Consider the following 26,402-nt stretch of genomic DNA (forward strand, 5'->3'; position numbering starts at 1 on the left):
GGAGGTTCAAAAAAGATGAGAAGCATCTATGCAATTTTGAAAAATACATATAAAAGAGACCTTTGGAAGATCATAGATTAATGAATATAGAAAGGTATATGTAGTTATTCTATCCAGCATATCGTTTTATGAGGCACATTGTGTATTTTATAAATCAAAGCAAAACTTGTAGAATGAACTGAAGAGTATGTCAAACTATCTTAAAGCAATCCACATTATCCATTGGTAATTCTTACTCATTTAGGGAACGAATGAGAGGTCGGTCCCTGACAGCGTTTGGATTTAGTGAAGTCCTTCCAAAGTCAGGACGCACTATCACATTGCATATGTCATTTTTCCAAACAACTTCAGTGACTGAAGAAGAACGTTTTATGTCCTTCAGTTTGGATTTAGATAATATTTAAGCCATTGAATATGGCACTCCGTTATCTACTTGGTGCTACAGAGCAGTCTACACACCCGCTTTCACAACGTTCTATCACCTTCCCCTGGCAATCCATTGACAACTTCACAAATACATCATGATATTCTCTGTAACATCGCATACCTACACATCACATGCCCTGAAATTGTACAGTGTGTGTATCTTTTAGCCTGGTATGCATGTGGGGAAAATCAGCTAAGGTTCTTGCTAGGATGACAGAAAACCTAAAGTGCTGAGCAGCACATGTGGATATTGGGACGACCAGTCTGCCTTTCCTGTCCTTCTCAATGCCTTGGGATGGACACAGAAGCAGCCCTGCCTTTTGTCAAATGACCAACAGTATTTATCTTCAAAGGTACATTAGCAATAAACATATAGGTAATACATGCTCTGCTTACATGAAAACCACTTGGCAAAAAACTGGAGCTGCTCCTATGGCGTAATATCAGCTACTCAACATAAATCGCAGGTATAGATTGAAAACTAATAAGATATAACAAATAAAAACTAGGCTTTTCTCTTAGTCTACCAAGCAATTTGCACCAAAATGTAAGAAGGACAAGGAAAGGCAATGGACAGTAACCAAAGCTATGTATGCAAAAAGGACATTGGGAATATCTGTAAAATAACACTCAGAGTTACATAACATCTCCTTTGGGCCAGAGCTGAAAAAAAAAAAAGGCATACAGCCACCAAATCATGGACCCATCAAGTTTCAATTAGCTAAATGATAAATAATTGTAAGAAACACCATATATGTTTAAGCTCAGATGAATATCCACTAAGGGTCTTCCAAGAATCCACGAACATGACAAAATCAACTACTGGGCCAATAATATGTTGGGGTGTTTGCAAAATTCTTACACTTGCTTGCAAAAGGTGATATATGGGAAACGCTTGTAATAACTTTGTTTCTATTTCTTCCCACACCCTGTTCAACTCAGGATAACCCTTTACCAGGCTCCCTTACCATATTCTCATACCCACAGCTGGCAACACCTGCTGTTCTGTAGGTATAGTCGCCCTGTTGTAAAATGCACAGGTTTTCAGGCTACTCCGTCCTATAGGTCGCTATGAGTGGGAACTGACTCGAAGGCAATGGGTTTGGTTTTGGTTCTGGGCAGCCACATAAACTCATATTATGCTACTGTATAAACGTCACATATTTACATGTAGTACTGAAGTATCTTGAGTCCCAGCAGCAATTAACGCATATTAACAGAACTGGCACAGGGGAGAAAGGGAAGGATTTCAGGGGTGCAGCAGGAAACAACGCAGCAGACCAGGGAGGAAAGCCAGCTTGAAGAGGACGCAGTACCTACCGCTTACCTAAGGCAATGGCTAAGCTGCTCAAAGGGGGTCAGCTTACCTGGCCCTGGAGCTGCATCCTAGGAGTGTACTCTTTGCTACCTGTTACGGATTTTTCCACTGCCCCTCAGTTTGTCATACTGTGGTGGCTTGTGTGTTGCTATGACACTGGAAGCTATGCCACCAATATTTCAGATAGTATCAGGGTTATCCATGTGGCCGAGTTTCACTGGCACTTCCAAAAATAGAGAGTAGGAACAAAGCCCTGGTGAGCCACTTCTGAAAGTTTGCCGGTGATAATCACACGGGTCACAGTGATGACCACACGGGTCACAGTGATGACCACACGGGTCACAGTGATAACCAACCACATGGGTCACAGAGATGACCACACGGGTCACAGCGATAACCACACGGGTCACAGCGATGACCACACGGGTCACAGCGATGACCACACGGGTCACAGCGATGACCACACGGGTCACAGTGATAACCAACCACACGGGTCACAGTGATGACCACATGGGTCACAGTGATGATAACCACATGGGTCACAGTGATGATAACCACATGGGTCACAGTGATGATAACCACATGGGTCACAGTGATAACCACATGGGTCACAGTGATGATAACCACATGGGTCACAGTGATAACCACATGGGCCACAGTGATAACCACATGGGTCACAGTGATGATAACCACATGGGTCACAGTGATGATAACCACATGGGTCACAGTGATGATAACCACATGGGTCACAGTGATGATAACCACATGGGTCACAGTGATGATAACCACATGGGTCACAGTGATGATAACCACATGGGCCACAGTGATGATAACCACATGGGCCACAGTGATGATAACCACATGGGCCACAGTGATGATAACCACATGGGTCACAGTGATGATAACCACATGGGTCACAGTGATGATAACCACATGGGTCACAGTGATGATAACCACATGGGTCACAGTGATGATAACCACATGGGTCACAGTGATGATAACCACATGGGTCACAGTGATGATAACCACATGGGTCACAGTGATGATAACCACATGGGTCACAGTGATGATAACCACATGGGTCACAGTGATGATAACCACATGGGTCACAGTGATAATCACATGTGTCACAGAGCACTGAGCCTTTGGCTCGCTACTCTGGATGCGTCATCAGGAGGATTCGATCCCCGCAGAAGGACATCGTGTTTGATAAAGCGGAGGGCCGGCAAGGGAGAGGGAAGCCTTCAGTGAGATGGACCAACACAACAGGAACTCAGACATACCAGTGATCAGGAAGACGGTGCAGGGCTGGGTGGCATTTTGTTCCACACAGGGTTGCCGCAAGTCAGAGCTGACTCAATGGCAATGGACGACGACATAGTATATTACTTCGTTGAAACTTATATTCAGCCCAGTTTGTTGAATGAATGCGTAACTCAGATGAATGACCAACCAGCCCGTTATAAAAGTTCTGTTTTCAAAGCAAGCTTAAGCAACCGGCTCCTTCCCAGGTCTTGAAATTTCTATTCTCTTTATCAGCTCTTACCAAACTCCCCCATCTCTATCAGAGCTCCCCTGAACACACTCAGTGTTTTGTGTCTATGGTCTGTGTTTGCAGAGGAAGCAAAGATGTCATCCAAGTGTCAATCCCCCCAGCCATTCTCTTGCACCCAACCTTTCACGTGACTTCTCTGCTTCTCTTTTGAGTCCACAAGTGAAAGCTGAGAGCACAACGTGAAACCCCACCACAGCTGAGATGGGAAATAGGATATCATCATACAATATATCACAGAGCCTACCCTCAACTGCAGAAAAGATGACTTTGGATTTATAAGGAAAAAAATGACCATATCTGAAACGACATTAAGCAGTGAGGCAAAACCACGATTAGTATCTTCTACAGTGACTAATATATTGCATCGGGCAAACCTGCTGCAAAAGGTCTCTTTAAAGTATTAAAAAGCAAAGATGTCATTTTAAGGGCTAGGTGTGCCTGGCCCAAGCCATGGCGTTTTCAGTCACCTCCTATGCATGTGAAAGCTGGACAATGAATAAGGAAGACCGAAGAAGAACTGACGTCTGAATTACGGTGCTGCAGAAGAATACTGAATACACCATGGACTGCCAGAAGAAGGAGCAAATCTGTCTTGGAAGAAGTATAGCCAGAATGCTCGTCAGAAGCAAGGATGGTGAGACTGTGTCTCACACACTTTGGACATGTAGTCAGGACGGACTAGTCCCTGGAGAAGGACATCATGCTTGGTAAAGTAGAGGGTCCACAAAAAAGGGGAAGACTCTCAACGAGATGGATTGACACAGTGGTTGCTACAATGGGCTCCAGCATAACAACCATTTTGAGGGTGGCCCAGAACAGGGCCACGTTTCCTTCTGTTGTACACAGGGTCACTCTGAGTTGGAACTGAATCAATGGTACCTAACGACAACACAGTAACTAGAACTGTGCTACTCATTAAGTAACACCCTCAACGAGAGAGTTTATTTTCTGTCCTGTACTTCCTTCCAAATATCACAAGAATGGGAAACAAATTAAATTTTTGTAACTTACACGTGATTCCTTCCTTTTGGAAGGTTATAGTTAGAGTGATAAGAATTCTCCGAAATTTTGTTAAAAGTATTTAAGGAAATATGCTCAAAAAATGGAAGCCAGCCACAGTTCACATTTCTAAAACTGTTCTGATAAAGCCTCCCAGGGCCCAGGCGCAGCAGCCCACCAGGAGAATATTCCAGGGATATGTCTACACATTTCAGTACCCGAGGAACAACAGGGCTTCATTCTATTCTCCTATTTAAGCCACAAAGCATCTGTGCAAAAAGAAAAAAAAGAGAGAGACACTTTCTGAGCCAACTTGGTATAACATACTCTTTAAAGTGATATAAAGAAATACCAGGAATGTACTTCCACTGATGGATAAAGGACAACGTTTCCTTTAGGCGATGACCAACGGCCTGGAATGCACCAGTCTCTTTACCACCATTAGGGAACTGAGCATTTTATAACCACGTTAGTAATGGAGGGTCAGAGACTCAGTTTTACAGGCAGGAAAACCTTTTTACTCTAACTCATACAAAAGAAATATGTCCTATTTTTAAAGAACATCAAATGTTCCAAGGAATAGACTTTACACTTAAATGTTCATTAAGATCATCCTTTTCAAAGCATTTTCATGTGGTTGATCACATCATAGTCATAAGGAGCTTTTGAGTTTTGATCCCAATGAGCAAATGGCAAACAATCAGAGAGCCACAGTCACAAGAGAAAGCCAAGCACAATGGGATTCCAGAGCGCTGGATCCTAATCAGTGTTCCCTCCATGTCCCAAGGGGCCCTGATCCAGTACCCCAGTGTGCTGCTCCCTTCACGGTGCCCCAGTGCCCAAACCCAGTGTCCCAAAGCAGTGTTCCCTCCATGTCCCAAGGGGCCCTGATCCAGTACTCCAGTGTGCTGCTCCCTTCACTGTGCCCAGGTGCCTAAACCCAGTGTCCCAAAGCAGTGTTCCCTCCATGTCCCAAGGGGCCCTGATCCAGTACTCCAGTGTGCTGCTCCCTTCACGGTGCCCAGGTGCCCAAACCCAGTGTCCCAAAGCAGTGTTCCCTCCATGTCCCAAGGGGCCCTGATCCAGTACTCCAGTGTGCTGCTCCCTTCACGGTGCCCAGGTGCCCAAACCCAGTGTCCCAAAGCAGTGTTCCCTCCATGTCCCAAGGGGCCCTGATCCAGTACTCCAGTGTGCTGCTCCCTTCACTGTGCCCCAGTGCCCAAACCCAGTGTCCCAAAGCAGTGTTCTCTCCACTGTGGCCAGGTGCCCTGATCCAGTGCCCCAGTGTGCTGCTCCCTTCACGGTGCCCCAGTGCCCAAATCCAGTGTCCCAAAGCAGTGTTCTCTCCACTGTGGCCAGGTGCCCTGATCCAGTGCCCCAGTGTGCTGCTCCCTTCACTGTGCCCCGGTGCCCAAACCCAGTGTCCCAAAGCAGTGTTCTCTCCACTGTGGCCAGGTGCCCTGATCCAGTGCCCTAGTGTGCTGCTCCCTTCACGGTGCCCCAGTGCCCAAATCCAGTGTCCGAAAGCAGTGTTCCCTCCATGTCCCAAGGTGCCCTGATCCAGCGCCCCAATCCAGTGCTCCCTCTACCATGCCCTAGTAGTCTGATCCAGAGCCCCAACCCAAGCCCCTATCCGGTACCCCCACTTACACACGCAGTCTTTCCTCTGTGGACCACAGGGCCAGTGTTTCTGCCAATATCCCAAACAAACCAAGAGCGAACAAGCCTTAGTTCATGAGTCACTTTTTGACAATGGAAACAAAAGTATACACAGCCAAAAATTATTAACTAAGTGTTTACTGTGTGCCAAATACAGTCCTAGGGCTTGCGGAGCGATGATAAAAAAAGACAGTAAGGGCAGAGTGGAAGGAAGAATCACGGTGCTGTGTGACCAGAGGGCAGGGGAGAATTACACATGTCTGGGAGAAGAATGTTGTTGCTGTTGGATGCTGTCAACTGGATTTTGAGCCACAGCGACCCCATGTGACACAGCAGAAATGCCCATAGGATTTTCTAGGCTGTAAACTTTACAGGAGCAGATCTCCAGGTCATTCTCCTGCAGAGCCACTGGGTCGGTTCCAACTACCAACTTTTCGTTTAGGAGCTGAGTGCTTAACCATTGTTCCTCCAGGGCTTCTTGGGAGGAGAATAAAAATCAAAACCAAACCTATTGCCATCGAGTCCATTACAACTCATAGCGACCCTACATGACAGAACAGAACTGCCCCATAGGGTGTCCAAGGAGCAGGTGGTGGATTCCAATCATCAACATTTCAGTTAGCAGCTGAGCCCTTAACCATCATACCACCAGGGTTCCTGGGAGGAGAATACAGAACACCATACATTGGTAACAAACCCTTCTCAATGAACTCAAAACAGAGAAATAAGGCAACTAAGGGTCTGCACCACACGTGCGGGGCTTCCACCTGTGAGCCCCCAATGGTTACGAACACCTGCCTTTCACACAGACACCCCTGAGCACATGCAGGTACCTCAGGTACACCTCATACAGGAAAAGCAAATGTCAAACTAGAGCAATGGATGTTGTCTTTATTACTTAACAAACATTTCTGAAGGCACACTAACTTAGCTGGTACTTTTCTAAATATTTTAAGTATGCTGCTTCTAAATTAGCCCTCGCAACAACCTGATGACGCAGGAATAATTCCCTCCACCACCCCCAACCAAGACACTCGGTAGCAGCTCATCCCCTTGCTAAAAAATGGTAAAGTTAGAACACGAACTCAGTCAAGCAGGGATATAACAACCTATTCTGTCAACAATTTGCTTCCCTGCCTTGCTTACTCTTACAAGTGAGCAATAAACAAAGAAACTCCCTAGGAAAAGTAGATAAATTTAACTACAAGCTTTAGAATTATGCTTTCAAAATAGCAGTTAATAAAGTGAAGAATGAACTGTTAAAACATGACAAAGGCCAAAGTACTTACTATACACAAACAATGTAAATCAATAAGAAAAAAAAGGCAAACAGACCAACTGAGAAATGTGCAGAGGATGTAAAAACACACTTCACAAAAGAATCTGGAATGGGTAATAAATTTATGAAATACTTAACCTCAGCAATATTCAAGGAGAAGCAATTTAAACCACAGGAAAATACAATTTTTCTCCTATCTAATTGGAAGATTTATTTTTCTTCTTAATTACAATACCCATTGTTGTGAAAATCATGGGAAAATTGGCACTCACGTGCCTTGCTGAAATACAAATTATATAACCTCCCTAGAGGGCAATTTGACAATATGTATCAACAACCTTGGAAACATCCAGATCTAGGAAGTAATCCTTAGAAAATAGCCTGATGAAAACTATTTACCTTATCAGGGTCTTAATCAGAGCATCACATTTATTGCCAAAAAGGGAAACTACCCTCAACCTCCAAAAGTAGGAAGCTGTTTAGGTAAAGGGTGCTACATAAACGCCTGGGAGGCAGACACCAAAAAACCACAGTCCTTATAGGAAAAAGGTGACTTACAGGTTAAAAAGTAACCACATAGAATACGCAAAATCTTCTAAATGGAAAATTTCCTATGGATTAGCATTTCTGCTAGTAGTATAGTCATTTCTGGGACTTGAGCTCATGCGTGGATTTTGATTTCTTTTTATCATTTATTTTCTAATCTTTTAAAGAGCATGCATTACCTTTGAAAACAGAAAAAATAATGAAACATTATTTGAAAAAGGGAAAAGCATTTCACTCATGTGCTATAGAATTCTAAACAAAACACCAACTTGCTAAACCTACTCATGTATCTCAAATTTAAAAACACAGGAATCCAAGTTTGGCACTGATCAGAGTATGTCTAATCCATATTTTGTCATACTATGGTGGCTTGCCTGTTGCTATGATGCTGGAGGCTCTGTTACCAGTATTTCAAATACCAGGAGGGTCAACCATGGTGGACAGGTTGCAGCAGAATTTCCAGAATAAGACAGACTAGGAAGAAAGGCCTAGTGATCAAATTTCAAAAATTACCTAATGAAAACATTACGGATCATAAGAGAATGCTGTCTGACACAGTGCTGGAAGATGAGCCCACCTAGGTTTGAAAAGCACCTGAAGTATGTAGCGGCCACAACAATGAACTGGGCACACCGAGGTTCATAAAGATAACACAGGACCAGGCAAAATTTTGTTCTGTTATCCATGGGGTCACCTTGAATTGGAGCCAACTTGATGGCAACTAGGCAACTAACAACAATATACACTCCATGAAGAATGACCCTTGTTAACTTAAAGTCCATTCAGATAATTAATGAAATCTAACCCACAGCAAATAAAAGACACTCTTTTCAAGAATTTAAAGGCATGCATTTTTTTATGTGTAGTGATGTTACAAATTAAAGTATGATATGTTGGGAAGAAAAATACATAAAGAATAAAACCCTTGAAACCATGCCATAAACACTGTGGTCGTGTGTGTGTGTGTGTGTTGCATGCATACTTGGTATCGTTCAATACATTTGTTGCCTTGATTTTCTTCTTAACATCTGACATATAGTTAAATATTCTTAGAAAACATAACTGAGAGCTACATGATACTTCTTTGGATAGAGACGCCATAACATACGCATGCACCTACTATGTATTTAACTTTGTTTCTGTTTCCAACTTAACTTCAGTCCCAGAATAAACCCCCTAAACCACACACTATAAGCCCCAGCCTTCCTATACCACCTGCTGTGTTCTGAGTAAATGTGACATGATTCCCACTGCCTCAGAGATGCCCATTTCACCCATCCACCTTTCTGGAGAACTCTTTCTCCTCATCCAGTCTTTCCATGATTCCAAGAACCATGCTCGGCACCAGTTAAGACTTGTGCTAGAGATAGGAGACTGAATTTTGGCTCTTTTTATTTGACCAACTTGGTTTGCCTCCACAGAAGCTGTTCTTCCTGGAAATTAAATTATTCTGTGCTAGTGAAGGTAATGACTGGTATGTTACTCAAATCTTTGGATACAGAAATAAAATACTTGATAAAGAAAAGTAAAATTTATTTTAAGAGGTTGAGTAGTCACACTTGGAGTCAAATACGACATCACTTCTATTCAGGAATTCAGTTTTGTTCTTCTTTCTCAACTTTGTCCATTATTGTTCCTATTAAAAATGAAACGTTGAATGACAGCCAAACTCTAATTATCTAGAAGGAGTCAGAAAGTCCTACGGGTAACAGCTAGCAAGGAACATCATTTATATATGGCTTAAAAGTCAGATTTTGACACTGTCCTTTTTATGCCTGATTCCCACAACTTGCAGGGGCATCCAATTCTTACCAGTCAAAGGCTAACATGGAGAATAGGGAAGATACTGTGAGAGTGAGTTATTTTAAAGGTGGCTATACATAAATCAGCTGAAGTTCATGGACTACATTCTCCAAAAATCAGCCAGGGCATCAGACACTCCCCTGATAATTCCAGATAGAGTATCAAAATACAATGAAATATTTAAAGAGCTCAACTTCTAAGCTAAGTACTGGGAAAGCTACTACATCCACGATTCTACCAACCAGGATTTTTTACAAACCATGTCAATGGGGAACACGTCTTCTCTATGCCTGATATTTTCTTCCAGGTGAAGGGAACTTACTGGTGATTAACGTAACGCCTTTGGTCTCTCACCAACCTTTCACTCTGCCTCCCTCAGAGGAGTAAACCAGGTGAGCCTGGCCTGCTCTCTCCTTCCTTCTCTAGAGAGCTCCCTGTCTGCGGAGAGCAAGGCTTGACTCTACTGGCTCACTGTGGGGAGGGGAGAAGGGAGGACAGCCAAGTTCTTGGGATGACACAACAAACTCTATGTCCAAACAAAACTGATGTTCTCACCCATGGCAACCACTCCTCCGTCTTATTATCATTATTTCCAATTCCAGAACTTGTTCAGAACTCAGGGGATAGAGGGACTGGTATTTACTGGGCTCCTTAAAGACACCAACAATGCACATGGCTGCATATTCCATACTTTTTCAGATTCATTATCATTTGAAACTTGTACAAATTTTGACACTTATATGTAATATTTAGTCAATTAAAACATTATTGGCTAAACCATTTACTTTGAACCAAACAACACAAAGCGCTTTATTATAATACGTATTTTACTCTGGTAACTTGTAATTGGCTTTCCTGCAACAACACATAAATTTGAATATAAATATCCACATTTATTGTCAAAATGTTTTTCAGACTGAAGATAAGTTAGTCTCCTGTTATACAGGTCACATTCTGAAGCCAACTTGAAGATACATCAAAGCATTACGAACTCTTCTGTCACAACTGTGTTGCTGAGGACGGCAGTTCCACCCAGCAGGAGCGGGGCAACAGCAGAGGAGACAGAAGCTTCTGTGTCTTCATGGAAGCCACGAAGGGTGAAGTCACAAGTAAAAATGACCATTTATTTTAAAAAATGTGCCAACGTACCGGCTTTTATATTTTTTCTCTATATGAATTATTTCATTTTTTTTTTTCCCAAGGATGTAATTTTAATTTGAGGGGAGGGGGCTTCTCTTTATATGGTGCCCTGGTGGCCCAGAAGTTAAAGAGTTCAGCTGCTAACCAAAAGGTCAGCAGTTCAAATCCACCAGCCGCTCCTCGGAAACCCTACAGCGCAGTTCTACTCTGTCCTCTAAGGTCGCTATGAGTTGGATTCAACTCACCAGCATGGGCTTGGTTTGGTTTTTGATTCTCTTTATATAAAATATTTAGCTGTTTAAAGTTTTTTTTTTTTTGATACAATGATATGAGGATGGGATTCACGATCTATGAGTATAAACGCAAAAGATATTTAATATTTGCCCTCACACTGATGTTTATTAAACTGTCCATAATATTCTCGGTAAAATATTAATCTTTGTAAAAAAATTGATCATAATCTGGTGAATAACATAACGCTAAGACAGAATATCAAAGTTTTGCGATTCCTGACTGTTAGATTAGAATCTGTTTTTAACAATGGTGTTGGGAAGTATAATTTACTTCTCTTTTAGCTCAACCATTATGTATTTTAATAAGTAAAGGACTGGTATGTTTCAGAGTAGAAAATTTGGCCTATCTTATAGGCAAATCTACATAATACAGTAACTAGGTAGGGGCATGCGGAGAGTATACCCACTGAATAGCCTTTGTCAGAGAGGGAAGTAGCCTATATAACCTATTTAATAATGTATATATGAGCCACAATTTACTGTAATAATATGTATATATACATCTCTTGAATCTGTATAAATGTTTATAATTTATAAGTCACTTATCCATGTACTAACTTAATCTTAAAACAATCTTTTGAGATGGTCTGCTTTTATTGTACCCATTTTCCAGCTAAACAAATGAAGTTAAAATCTAAGGATCACATGAATGGCCCAAGGGCATACAGCTAGAAAAGGACAGAGTGGGGTCTCTCCATACCTCTGCACCCACCCCAGCCTGAATTCAAAACAGCATTCCTCTATAAGGTCATTCCCTGTAGGACGGAGCCCATCATTTTCTATAGGCATGTATTTCTGAAGATGAAAAGACAATTAATGGGTTGAGAAATTTCAACATATGTTATTCATTTTACACATGGCTTTTCAGGAATGTATCTGCTTTTCACTGATGGATACAGATGAATACTTGTCTAAGATGGAAAGCTTCTCAGAAGCATTATTTCACTTATTTGGTCATTATTTCCAATTTGCCAAAAACTAGTTGATACAGAGTATGACTTCAATATCCTAGTATAGCTTAGGTATTTCTTACAAATCAATTAATTGTAATAGGGAGCTTGAAATGACACTTAGCTGCTATGTGATCAAAAGATAAACAACTGTAGGAGTCATAGCTACGCCTTTTTGGGATGAGTCTTAACAATTTTAATGGACTAAAAGCACAGTATGATAAAATATTTCTGTGAGAGTCTCCCATGTTGGAGGTACTGTTTGTGAATATAACTGGATTCATTAACTGCCAAACAGGCAGTTTATTAATCAGTATGAAGGATTGGCAGACAATATGATAAAACTATCTAAGACATTATTAATATTTTACATTAATATAAAAAGCTGTTACTTTGGAATATAACAGACTTGAAGCTAGCAACAGGTATCATGAGCTGTTCCCATTCAAATTAACTTTTCACATGCATCCACATAACAGTTATCACAAAGCCACCAAAGTACAGTGGTCCTGAAAACACCTTTGGAATACAGTTTATAAAAGTCACAATGGAAGCCCAATGAAGAACTTAGCTTGAGGTGTATTTCTGACTGGTAAAGCAAAGACTCACTGTGCCATACCTGAGGCTCACTGTGCCATACCTGAGGCTGAACTGCTGTATTTAAAAATAACTGGCCGTCTACCCTCAGTATTTGTTCAGTGCCTGAATCATGGCATTCAAGTTTATGTACTCCCCACTATGTGGGGTCATTTAAAGATAAAGAAGACCAGGACAGCAAGAGGGATACCAGCATCACCATTTCCCCACTGAAGGACTGAAAATAATGCTCACACAGGGAACTGCAGATGGGTCCTCCCTTTTTGTTTTTATGGATAATTCTGAGGCCAAAAAAAAAAACAAACAAAATACAAAATCACACTTTTGCAAGTTCAATACATAAAAGTTTCGATCTTAGTTCAATCGGTTTGTTATTACCATGAGTATTAGCCCATGCAAAGCAAACTGACCGTATCCAACCAAATCACAACCTATTATTTTAAATATAACTTTAATATTTTCTTGCATAAGAACAACCTTAAGAAATTAAATGACTCTTCAACCATTCCCTATGAACAAATTTCACCAGAAAGAGTACTCTGGTAAAGCACACTAGAAAACAATAGCAAGTTCTATACAATTTTCAAGAAAACTCTCCATTTTCAATAATGTACCAAGAACAATGTTATATTTGAGAATACCGGAGCTTCATTTTTTAATTTTCCAGGCCATTATGAAAGCAATATTATCTTCAGAAATTATTTGACAAAACTTTTTTTTTTTTTATAGATTACATTTTCCAACTAATATCATTCAAATTCATTTATTCTCTATGATGAATCATTTCACAGGGAGAAAGGACTGGCTAATAATCTATGTTGAAAGATGTGAGGGGATGGAAATGCTGCAATTTGATAGTTCCTGACTTTCATTACAAACAATGAAAACATCAGTGACATCTCTAATGACTGGGTTACACAACCACACGAACGTACGCCAAATGAAATAACTCCTTTCTGCAAAACTATGACAATATTATTAGTGCCACCACCCAATGCACTTACTACGATCGCCATTCAATTAGCTACGATCATTTCCAATCCACAATATAGCCTGAAACTTACATATACACGGACTTTTTTCCCCATGCATGAGCATAGAGGACTATCTACCAGTCATATAAGAATCACGTTTAAACTGAAACACCAGAATCAAAAGGAAAAAAAAAAAAAAAAAAGCACTGTCTACTTCATCTCGTGGCTCTTTCCAATAAATTTGTATTAATTAAAACTGTGCACCAAGCACAACAGCGTGTTCAAAGTGCTTTTGGAAGCTCTCCGCGAATAAGGTGAAACTGAAGTGATACGGGTAAAGCTAATCACACTGGACAGTTAATCGTTGAGTAACTCAAGCCCTTAGACCTCGCTAGTCTCTCTGCACCAGTGATTTCTTATCAGTGCATTTGCAGCCCTCCCAAATTTCTACGTATAACTCCGAACGTAATCATCCTTATTCAAGCTCTGAAACCTCGTAACCCACAGAACAGTAATGAGACCACTGAACGTTTCACCAACAACACCAACAATGGATTCTGCACCTGGCAAAGATGTGTTAACCAAAGAGATTTTACGGCAGTTCAAAGCATATAGTTCACACTTGAGGATAAAGCCTCTATCTGTCACACTTCCCACTGAAGGAACCCCCCAGGTTATGCGCAGGTTCATCCCTATAATTTGATATGAGTCATACCAAACATTTCTCCATGGGATTTCAGACAGCTCCACAGCCTTTTAAACATGTAGCTGAAGGAGCAGCAAAAGCAGGACCCTTAGGGGTGATGCACCCTGAGCTGACTCTTAGGTAGTTTCCAGCACCTCCCTGTTTTCATGGAAGTGGACAGGGAAAATTTCAAGTCTTTAATAACAGTCACACAGTTCCTAAAAGTCAACATCGATGCATGTCAGGCCTGTAACATCTCCTTTTTCTAAACCAACATATTTGCTGAATAATATAAGCCACACATGTTACTAACACCTTTCAGATCCAAAGCAAATCAGACCAGCTCAACCGAAGCACACGAGAGAGAAAAAAAAAAAAAAAAACACCTTGTAGCCAGATCCTACCCCTCTTTTGCTGGCTTCTCACACCCTTCAGTGCCTCCACATTTGCACTGCAACACAACTTCAGGCATTTGGGAACTAACTCTTCTTTGTGGTAACCCCCACCCAAACCCCCAAATCCCCAAGTCTGTTGGCCGACCACACAAACCAGGAAAGCGGCACTACCTCTATAGTGACTTAATCCACAACGTAGTGTGGCTCGAACCTGCTAAGGAGCAATTCATGCAGACACACTGCACACCCGAATAAGAAGGTCGGGGAAACAGTAAAGCAGCGTTGCTTTCAGCCATTAATTACCGACCACCCAAATATCGCATCGCCTAGCTCCCAGACACATGCACAGCTCCAAACCTGCGTTTCAGGCGGCGCTTTCCAGAGCCTCGCTACCTATTGTCAGGACGCGGAAGCTCCCGAAACCTGGGAATCCAGCTGAAAAGGCTGCCTCGCAAACTGCTAAATATAGACCGAAGGGACTCTGGGTCTGGGCAGCAGCGGGAGACGGAAGAAACGGCCATGGACGCATATGACTAAGTATTTCCATTTTGTTCTAGCCAAACATCGTAATGACATTGAATATAAGGGCAAAAGACTGGAGGGGAGTCCTCCCCACCCCCACCCCGTCTTCTTCGGTATATTAGGGACGTCATGAAGGCAACGGGTCTGTTCTGGAGGGTGGCGAGGCGCAGGATTGTCGGTGTTGCCCTATATACACCTCCTCCGGGGAAGAGAGGCGGCAGGGAGGGGGAGCACGCAGAGAGGCCACTCTGGTACCCGCTACAGGAAAGGCACTAACCCGCACCCCAGTCCAGACAGAGCCGTCTTCCAACAGGGGACCCGGCGCGGTCGCGGTCCTCCTCCCCAGCAGGCAGGACGCGCAGCAGCCGCCACCGCCAGCCGGCCAGAACCCAGGACCAGCCTGGCCGCGGCCAGGAGGAGGAGAAGGGAGAGGAGGATGAGGAGGAGGATGGCAGGGAGGAGGAGGAGGATGGCAGGGAGGAGGAGGAGGATGCGCCGGCCCCAGCACCCCAGCACCCCAGCAAAGGCAACTCACCGACCGGCGCGGCGCCCGACTGCTTCTTGGCGAACATGCACCCGCCGTGGCGACAGCCCCTGGGTCTGGGAAAGGCGTGCGCGCCGCCCGGCTTCAGGCCAAGGTCCTGACCTTGCCCACCCGCAGCATCCTCCGCTTTGTTGTCTGAGCGCGGCCGTGGGACAGCCGAGGCCGGCGGGGCGCAGGGCGAGCGCCGCGGGCGAGAGGCGGCTCCCGACGCGAGTGCGCGGCGCCCGGCCGGCCGCCCTCCGCGCGCCGAGCGCAGCGCCCCCTGCCCGGCTCGGCGCGCTCCGCGGGCTGCGCGGTGCCGGCTCCGGGCTCCGGGTGCCGCCGACCAGGAAGGAGAGCCGCCGCGCCCGCCGCCCCGCTCGGCCGCCTGCCGCCCGGGCGCGAGCCTGGGCCGCCGCGGGCGCCCGGCGCCGAGCGCTTGCGTCCTGCGCCGCGCCGACCGTGCCACCTGTGCCGCCCGCTGCCGCTGCCGCTGCCGCCGCCGCCGCGGAGGGCGAGGCTCCTCCCGCGGCCGGGCGCCTCCGCCTCCACCTAAGCCTCGGCGGCCGGCTCGGGCGCCCGGCGAGTGAGGCAGCGTCCGCCCCGCCGCCGAGAGCTGCCCTGGGCGCGGAGCATGCCCAGTGCCGCCGCCAGCGCGCCGCGCTTCGCCGTGCGCACTCCACTTCTCCTGGTTTTCGCAGCAGCAGCAGCAGCAACAGCAGCAGCAGGAGAGAGGGGAGGAGGCCGTGGGTTGGGAGAGGGCCGAGCATCCTGGGGAGCGCTCACCCTGGACCACAGATGGGTGGATACTCGGGAGCCAGGCGAAAGCTGGAAGGGACCCGGGGAAGGGATGGAGCTCCCGGCTCAGGCTGGTTCTCAAAGGGCCGGTCCCCTATTCACGTGCAAGCTGCTGACATTTCATTCTAGTGGGGCAGGTGTCAGCTTGCAAACAAAGGGGCAGAGGTGCAGGGGATTCTAGAATAGCTCAAGCTGACTGTGGGTGCTGTTGGTGGAGGAAGGTGTTCTTTCAAATCTTGTGGTTCCAGAGTAAGAAGGCAGGCCATCTCTCTGAGTTCTCGTCCATGGCCCTGCCCAATCTTCTTATCTTCTCTTGTGTTCGGATTGTACACGTGTTTTGCGGGTGAGGACACGCTCTCTTTAAACCACATCATTCTGGTTCGAATCTGGAACGTACATAAAATTCTTCAACAGAGACCCTTGTACAGTGTGAAACTTGAATTACAATGATAAATCCCTCCTCTTCCTCCTTTTCTTGTGCCCCGTTTTCCTTCTTTGTCTTCTTCTTCAACAACTGAACCACCCTCTCTTCCTCCTCCTCTTCCCCCTCTCCCAGGCTAAAATGGAAACTCTCACCTGTCCTTCCCTGTAGCCTTCCTGTCCGCCTGCCTTGCTTTCTTCCTTTTCAGATTGACTGTCCGTATCACCTCGTGGTTTGCAAGCCCATTGGCTCCATAAGGACTTCTCTGTGGGTCCCTTGCTGTGAAATACTGACAGGCAGAATTACAGTAAAGAAAGTGTTGGAAAACAAGACCCATGCCATGTGCCAACCAAGTCCTCTGGGCCTTTGCTGCGTGTCCCTCCGTTTCAGGAGTCATGAGGGGCTCATCTCTGATGCACTTAACAAGACAGGGCAGAGCTCAGCCTACCCAGGGGCCAGGGCAAATGCTCCTCGTAATGATGGCACCAGCTCACCCATCCTGCCCTGTTAGATCCCAGACCATCTGAGGTTGTGATCTTCTCTACGCTACCTTCCCCAGAGCTTGTTTCTGAAACATAGATCAGCATGACAGAACGCAGGAAATTGCAATGAGAGGGATTTGGGGGCTAACTATTCTCAGTAATAATGTGCCTCTATTTTTGTGTCAGATGAGATTATCCCACAAAGTTAGACTTGAGTATTTATTCAGGGCTATTTTCTATTAAAGGTCCCCATGTGGCACAAATGGTTTAAGCTGGACTACTAACCAAAAGGTTGGTGGTTGCAACCCACCCAGTGGTGCCATGGAAGAAAGGCCTGGAACCCACCCAGAGGCGTCATAAAAGAAAGGCCTAGCAATCTCCTTCCATAGAGATTACAACATTATAGCCAGGAAAGCCCTATGGAGCAGTTCTACTGTGTAATACTCGGGGTCCCCATGAGTCGGAGTTGTCTCCATTGCAGTGGGTTTGGGTTTATTTTCTATTATACTTTGGAGTAAGTTAAGATATAATCTGAAGTAAAAGTAAAGGAGAAAAAATTTAGGTAAAGCAGGTAGAAATAAACGCAAGGAGCAGCAGATTAAGGAAGGGCTGTGGACATTTTTTTTTTTTTTATGGACAACAGTGGGAATGTCTTCTTTTAATCCTTGTACATTGGGGTGAGAATTGCATATACAGCCTTGATCTCATCTCCAAAACTAGTTAGCCATCTTGGCTCAAAGTTTTAAAGCTGATTTGATAATAAAATCACCTTTTTTCCTGCAAGAGAAGATAGTGCAGTGCCATTTTGCAGCACATGTTGAAGTACACTTTTTATTTTCGTTCTCAGAAAGGTAGTTCAATTAATTTGAGTACATGGTACGAGTCAAATTAGCAGCACTGTATCCACTGGGCTACATTATGTCTAGGGGATGCCCCTGGTCCCCACCTTAGCTCTAGTCAATTTTTTTTTTTCACTTGAATCCCTCTTTGCATCTTTTAACTCAGGAAGTTACTGTTTGTGTGTGTCTAGGGGATAGGAGGTTATTGAGGGGATGTCAGTTAATCTTTGGATTAAAATTGAAAGTAGATGCAAAGATGTTATTACTATCCACAGAAAATATCTGGCTTATATGCCTGTATAGTTCTAAATTAAGAAAATAATTATTTAAAGGTTTTTTTTTTTTTGGCTTTTGTTTTGTTTATAGGGTTATTTTTGAGATAAGCAACGAGCAAATCCCATTCACTAACTGCGTGTCTTGGAAAATAGCCGTTGACAGTCGCTACAGACTCCATTCGGGGTGGGGGAGCTGGCTATTTAAGAAAAAGTAGTAATGTCCTGGATGGCTTTCATTTAACTTGCTGTGTGCTATGAGTTCATTGCAGCTTTTATGATTCCCAGTCTTCTAAAAGAGTTTGGAACTTAAGATATTAATAAATTCACAATTAGATAATATAGAAAAATAAAATGATCCTATGTAATGTTAGATCTTGGCACGACTCACTGCTGCCATCTTTTGCCTCCTGCTTCTGAGGGTTTCTGTAAAAAGGACTCTTGAATTTCCTAATTCACTGAGACCAGAAAATTATTAGTTTATTACCTTCAAATTACAGTACTCATTGCTAAATGAAAAATCTTTATTCTCTTTCTTCTGTTTATGTGTTAATAGAGTTATGTGGCTCAGAAAATGCCGTCTGAATACTGAATGCCATACCTCTTGGTTTTTTGAATTACTTTTCCAAATTTGAAACAAATATAGTTTCATCTGGAAGTTTTCCTGCATTTTTAGGAATAAAATCGGAGGATTCAAACTATTTTTTTTTTAATTTATGTCTCATATTTTACAGAGTGTGCCAATTTTAGGAGAGTGACATCCTTGTTTGAGTCAAAACTGTTTAACTATAACACCATATCTTGCTGTTGAGGTGCAAATGGAAGGTAAAATTTCTGCCAAGTTTAAACTGATAAACAAATGGAAATTTCTGAAATTGGGAAATAAAGTTATGGGAGTGAATACTATTGCTGCCCTGAATTTACATAAGCAGAATAAGGAAACCTCTTTGAATTGTTAAATCATTTCTCCAAAGTAGTAGCCCAGTAACATGGTGGTAATTACATATATGTATATATCTGGAGAGCAGATAAACATTATTTGCTGTTTGTCACTGGAAAACATTACTAAAACTTTCAAAGTGGTTAACTGATTTGAAGTAATTGTTTCAGTCAAGACCAGTGTGCGAGTCATTTCATTATTTGACTCAAAACTAAGCACTTTCATTAATGCACCTTTGACTACTACAACCATTCGTGTGATAGTGTCATTCATTCAGTCAGTCAGTCAACAAATTTTTATTGCACACAAGCCAATTCTGACTCAGAGTGACCCTATAGGACAGAGTAGAACTGCCTCATAGGGTTTCCAAGGCTGTAAATCTTTATGGAAGCAGACCGCCACATCTTTCTCCAGCAGAGCTGCTGCTGGTTTCGAACCACTAACCTTTCGGTAGGCAGCCAAGTGCTTTAAACCCTGCACCACCAAAGCATCTACTATGATTCAGACACTGGGCCAAGTCTGGAGAATCAGTAGAGAGCTAGGCAAATTCCCTATCCTCATAAAGTTCAGTTACAAATAGAGATTATTTGGTGAGAGAAGAACCCAATGTGGAGGCAACTACCAAAAGCCACTGATATTCATTTGTTCAGAAATCCTCATTTCTTCCTAATTATCTACAGGCTTTAGAGTTTTGATGATTCTTTTATTCAGTTCCTTTTCTTCCAGTGTTTTCTCATTGTTTCAGCCTCTTTGAGTCATTGTGATTTGTATAAAAGCCCACAGGTAACATGGTGAGGAAGTAGGATCTGAAGTGCTAAAGCAGAGCAAGGAGAAGGTATGGAGAGGGCATCTGGTAACAGCTAAGGTCCTTGGAGATACAATGGAGCCAGGAGTCGCGCTGAATGTAGGAGACAGACACAAGTGGTGAGTCTAATGAAAGCCTCTACAAATATCAAAGGTCACAACCTGTTACTTTGGTGTTGTTTTGTGCCATTGAGTCAGTTCTGACTCATAGCTACCCTACGTACAACAAAACAAAACACTGTCTGGTCCTACACCATCCTCACAGTTCTCATTATGCTTGATCCCATTGTTGTAGCCACTGTGTCAATCCATCTTGTCGATGGTCTTCCTCTTTTTCACTGACCCTTTTCTTTACCAAGCATTGTTCTCTAGAGATTGGTCCCTTTTGATAACATGCCCAAGGTAAGTGAGATGAAGTCTTACCACCCTCACTTCTAAGGAACATTCTGGCTATACTTCCTCCAAGACAGATTTGTTTGTTCTTCTGGCTGTTCATGGTATGTTCAATATTCTTCACCAACATCATAATTCCTTTGCATCAATTTTTCTTTGATTTCCCTTATTTATTGTCCAGCTTTAACATGCATATGGGGCAATCGAAAATACTATGGTATGAGTCAAGTGTACTAAAATGTCTATATTCAACGTAGGATGGTCAAACATTGAGAACAGAAGGCATAACTTCAGAATTGGACTGTGGGTCAGAAGTCTAGGAAGCAGGGACAGTTATCCAAAAAGGAAGGTAAGCATGTGCTAAGGGGCATCAACAAAACAGGGGCACCAGTTGTTCAAAGCAAAGACCCGTAGATACCAAGCAGACAGGACACAAGGAAAAGCAAGCACCACAGTAGAGGGGAACTGACAAGACACTAAATGAAAGTGATACCAACTCCAGTGCATGAGAATGTGCCAGCAGGAAAGAAAGTTCACACAGGGTCATGAGGGTGCCTGTGCGCAAGGTCGTCTAAGCTATGAGGCCCTGCCACTTCAACACCTTCACTGACATCTGTCTCCTACAGTCCCCTCACTTGTTAATTGAAACTCCTTGTCTTGGCAGATCTCTTGGAAGTATACTATTTCTTTCCAATAAACAAGAGGTAGGGCTGGGCTATTGAGTCTAACTGTTGCTACATTGACCCACTGAAAATTTTATAATCTGTTCATCTCATTCTGCTAAAATGGCATACGCTACTTTTGCATTCAATGACTAATATTATAGTTGCACTCAAAAAGTTACATCATGTACAGCTAAGACACACACAGACATACACGTGTGTATATATGTAACTCACATATCCCATTCATATGAATGAGTAAAAAGAGGAGGGGGCATCACAGATTATCAGCGTTTAGGACCCTCACATGCCTTAATCCAACCCTACTAGGAACACAGGCATTGGTGAGTGATGTATACATAAAAAAGATAGCAAGTTATGGAGTATGAAGCGGAGCACAGCATCTCATTAACAGGCATTGGCAGCAATGAGAGATAAACTTTATACTGTGACTAAACTCATCAGCAGTGCTTATAGATTTAATGGGCTTCTAGGGGATGTAGGACTTGGTTCCTCCATTTTGCCAGCTCGAGTCCTGTAGACAGGAAAAGGAAAAAGCGACTGCACAAAATGAGCTCCAAGGAGTGGAAAAAGGAAGGTCTTACAAAGATTCGTCCAGACTTTCCAGGTACGTTTTAATCCAGAGTTGAATTAGTATAAAAAATTGGTTAGCAAAATCTCAATTTTATATCAAACATCTAGATCAGTTGTGCTTAATGGAAGAATTACTGCCCACCCAGGAGATATTTTAGGAATTTGTGAGAGGGTTTTTATTTTTTTGCTTGTTTTTAATTGTCACTAGCATTTAGTGGTCACAAGCCACAATGTTAAACACTCTGCAGTGTATGAGGCAATTACACACAAGGAAGAATGGCCACCGTCCTTCATGAATTTTGAGGGTACCCCCAGTCATTCAGAGCCTGGGTGGCACAAGTGGTTTACACTGATCTGGTTGCTATGAGTCAGAATCAACTCGATAGCAAGTCACAACAACAACACCAACCTAAAGGTTGGCATTTCTAACCCACCCAGCAGCACTATGGAAGAAAGGCTATAAAGGTTACAGCCCAGAAAGCCCTATGGAACTGCTCTACTCGGTAACTCATGGGGTCGCCATGAGTTGGCATCAGCTTGACAGCAGTGAGTTAACCAGTCATTCATGGTTGTTAAGAACCTGTTCACGAATGTCTAGCCCTATGACGTTACTTCATTTTACATACGAACAAGAAGCATTTTTGCATGGTTTTAAAATCCACTGGATTTTCCAGGAATGCCACCAAGATGTAAATTATGCGAAGCTCTAACAGTGTCTTGTTTAGAAATTGATCAAGGTTTGTTCGTATGATTAACGGCCACTTCACTAGTAGTATATAGCTCACCAAGACAACATGCCTGTATCAGCCTGCTTTCATAGCCATTAGGTCCATGGTGATTCTAGAAGGGCAAGCATCTAGGTCTTTAGGTAACTCTTCTAGCCTAGTCCTGATCAAGCACTTACACAAAGAAAAGAAAATATTTTCTTTTACGTGACTTTTTAAAATTTCTTCTTTATATCTATGTTAACCTGTTCTATAGGTATTTTAAAAATTGGTGAAAATATGTGTGAGTCTCTTTTCAGTATACCAAAGCGAGCATTAACTGATATTTCTTATAAAAATAGGTCATTGGATTCAATAGGCTAGAGAATGAAAGAACTAAATGATTCAGATTACAAAATCAATAGCATATATTACCAGCATGTAGACTGTGGCTCCAGGAGGGGAAGCTGGATTCATTGACAAAAGTTAAAACCCACTGCCTGATCCTTTAGAATAAGGAAGCTTTATAAAATAATAATAATTGGTGATTAATAAAATACATAGTCCTCAAAATTGGCCTGCCTGTATGGAAAGAATCTACAAATCAATACTGATTTTTCCTCAGTCCCACAGCTTCTTCATCTGTCCTGATTATTTGTCCATATCACCAAGTCATTTTGTTTTTTAGAACTTTGATTTGGCTTTTCTTGTTTACTTTATCCTCGCCTCTCTTAATTCGTTTTCTTATTAAACCGAAACATCCTTTGGGATCCTTCGGAGTGGCACGTGGTCAGTCATACAACTATACTTCCCAGGCTCCCTCACCACTAGGCTTCATCTGTCAGTGAGACACCAGGGTCTGATGGAAGGTACAAGGAAGATTTTGCTTTCGTGAAAGAGGAGCTGCCCCTTCCCATTTGTCCCCTCCTTCTTCCTTAAGTCTGAAAGGCAGGCTGGCTGTGGATCTGCCACTTTGTATCCGTGAGTCAGCAGCCAGAAGGAAAGCTGCAGACTGAGGGTGAGTAAGCCTGAGATAGAAGGAACCTGGGAAACCAAAACCGTCCTGGAGCCATTGAACCAGCCGGGGACTTCTGTTCCCGGTTCTGATTGTTGTTGTTAGGTGCCAGAGAATTTATTTTGACTGGTAATGCCCCCATGTGACAGAGTAGAAGTGCCCCATAGGTTTTCCTAGGCTGTAATCTTTACAGGAGCAGATTGGCAGGTCCTTCTCCCGAGGAGCCACTGGGTGAGTTCGAACAGCAAACCTTTCGATCAGCAGCCCAGTGCTTCACCATTGCATTGCCAGAACTTCTGATAACAGGAGAAAAAATGTATTTGATTAAACCACTGTAGTTGGTTTCTGTTACCTCCGTTTGATGTATATGTTATCCATAACCTCTCTCTCTCCTCTGCTTACTACAGCTCTATTGCTTTAAGTATTTCTCTACAGTATATTTGTTCTGAAAATTAAAAGCTATTTTCAATGAAATAAGTAAATGAATATGGTCTGAAATTACATGTATTAGGAGATACATTAATAAATAACATAAAGATGAGATTTTTATTGTCATCAGCCAATAAATTCAGTCATGTTCAAAATTTTGTTTAAGCACACCCTATAAGACTCAATGAGTTTTGCACTATCTCCCTAAATGCCTATCTCATTTTAATCACTGATCTCCTTAGTGTTTTCCACCTACTCTGTCTTCACTCCCAAGGCACTGTAAAGTGTAGGTTCTGAAATCAATTTCTTCATTAAAACAAAATTCTTGAAGCTCTCATTATATTATCCGTAAAATGAGTAAAGTCTTGCATCTTGGATTATTATGAAAATTAAATGAATGAATCATTTAAGTTATACATACAACATTATGACTGGCACATAGTGAGCAATTAATAAATTATGGCTAATATAATAAAAAAATAGTGACCTTAAAATATCCTTATACTTCAGCTGTTTGAGCCTTCTTGGTATACTGAAGCACACTTGTTTTCCATTGGGCAACTCTGCTGCAAAAGACCACTTTAAAGTTTTAAAAAGTAAGGATGTAACTTTGATGACTAAGGTGCCCCTAACCCAAGCCATAGTCTTTTCAATCACTGCATATGTAATGAGAAAGTTGGACAATGAAAAAGGACAACAGAAGAACTGGTGTATACAAACTGTGATGTTGGTGAAGAATATATTAAATATACCATGAACAAAAGAATAAACAACCCAGTCTTAGAAGAAATACAACCGGAATGCTGCTTAGAAGAAGACTTCTGTTCACTCACTTTGGACTCATCCTCAGGAAAGACCAATCATTAGAAAAGGACATTACAGTTGGTAAAGTAGAAAGTCATTGAAAATGAGGGAAATCCTCAATAAAATGGACTCAAACAACGATCATGAAGATGTCACAGGACCATGCACATTGCACTGTGTTATTCATAAGGTGAGCTGTTGCTGTTGTTAGCTGCTGTCAAGTCAATTCTGACTCATTGCAATCCCACGTACGACAGAATGAAACACTGCCCAGTCCTGCACTGTCTTAGTCATCTAGTGCTGCTATAACAGAAATAAGACAAGTGGATGGCTTTAACAAAGAGAAATTTATTTCTTCACAGTAAAGTGGGCTAAAAGTCCAAATTCAGGGTGTCAGCTCCAGGAGAAGGCTTTCTCTCTCTGGCGGCCCTCTCATCAATTTTCCTCTAGACAAGGAGCTTCTCTGCGCAGGGACCCTGGGTCCAAATGACTCATTCTGCTCCTAACTCTGCCTTCTTGGTGGTATGAAGTCCCCAATTCTCTGCTTGCTTCCTTTTCCTTGTATCTCTTGTAAGACAAAAGGTGGTACAGGCCATAGCCCAAGGAAACTCCCTTTACATTGGATCAGGGATGTGACCTTAATAAGGGTGTTACAATCCCATCCTAATCCTCTTTTACATAAAATTACAATCACAAAATGGAGGACAGCCACAAATACTGGAAATCATGACCCAGTCAAATTGATATACACATTTTTGGGTGACATAAGTCCTATAGGGTCACTATGAGTAGGAATTGACTCGGCGGTGCTGGGTTTTGGGTTAAGACATAATTAAATCCATGACATGCACCATCCTCAAAATCATTATACTTGAACCCATTGTTGCAGCCTCTGTGTCAATCCATCTCATCGATGGCCTTCCTCTTTTTCGCTGACTCTGTACTTTACTAAGCATGATATCTTTCTCCAAGGACTGATCCCTCCTGATAGCATGTCCAAAATATGTGAGACGAAGTCTCGCCATCCTTACTTCTAAGGAACATTCTGGCTGTACTTCTTCTGAGAAAGATTTGTTCATTCTTTTGGCAATCCATGGTATATTCAATATTCTTTGCCAACTCCACAATTCAAAGTCATCAATTCCTCTTTGGGCTTCCTTATTCGTTGACCAGCTTTTGCAGCATATGAGGCAATTGAAAACACCATGGCTTGAGTCAGGCAAACCTTAGTCCTTAAAGTAACTTCTTTGCTTTTTACCACTCCAAAGAGGTCTTTTGCAGCAGATTTGCTCAATGCAATGCATCCTTTGATTTCTTGACTGCTGCTTTTGTGGGCGTTTATTGTGGATCCAAGTAAAATTAAATCCTTGACAATTTCAACCTTTTCTCTGTTTATTATCATGTTGATTTTCAGTCCAGTTTTGAGGATTTTTGTTTTCTTCATGTTGAGATGCAATCCATGCTGCAGGCTGTATTCGTTGATCTTCATCAGTAAGTGCTTCAAGTCCTCTTCATTTTCAGCAAGCAAGGTTGTATCATGGGCATAACACAGGTTGTTAGTGATTCTTCCTTCAAACCTGA

At 42.8% G+C, this 26,402-nt stretch overlaps 1 protein-coding gene across 2 annotated transcripts in view; it reads right to left on the reverse strand.

The window, feature by feature from the left end:
- CTNND2 (catenin delta 2) overlaps positions 1 to 15,885 on the reverse strand; it is a 1,201,869-nt gene extending 1,185,984 nt beyond the window's left edge. For both annotated transcript variants that reach the window (XM_049861022.1, XM_049861014.1), the window contains exon 1: positions 15,677 to 15,885. In XM_049861022.1, the coding sequence (XP_049716979.1) occupies positions 15,677 to 15,713 (37 nt within the window). In that variant the 5' untranslated portion in view covers positions 15,714 to 15,885. The remainder of the gene's footprint in view (positions 1 to 15,676) is intronic.
- Between the last annotated feature and the right edge of the window lie 10,517 nt (positions 15,886 to 26,402).

Source organism: Elephas maximus, chromosome 2 (assembly GCF_024166365.1).
Source record: "Elephas maximus indicus isolate mEleMax1 chromosome 2, mEleMax1 primary haplotype, whole genome shotgun sequence".
Taxonomy (NCBI): Eukaryota; Metazoa; Chordata; class Mammalia; order Proboscidea; family Elephantidae; genus Elephas; species Elephas maximus.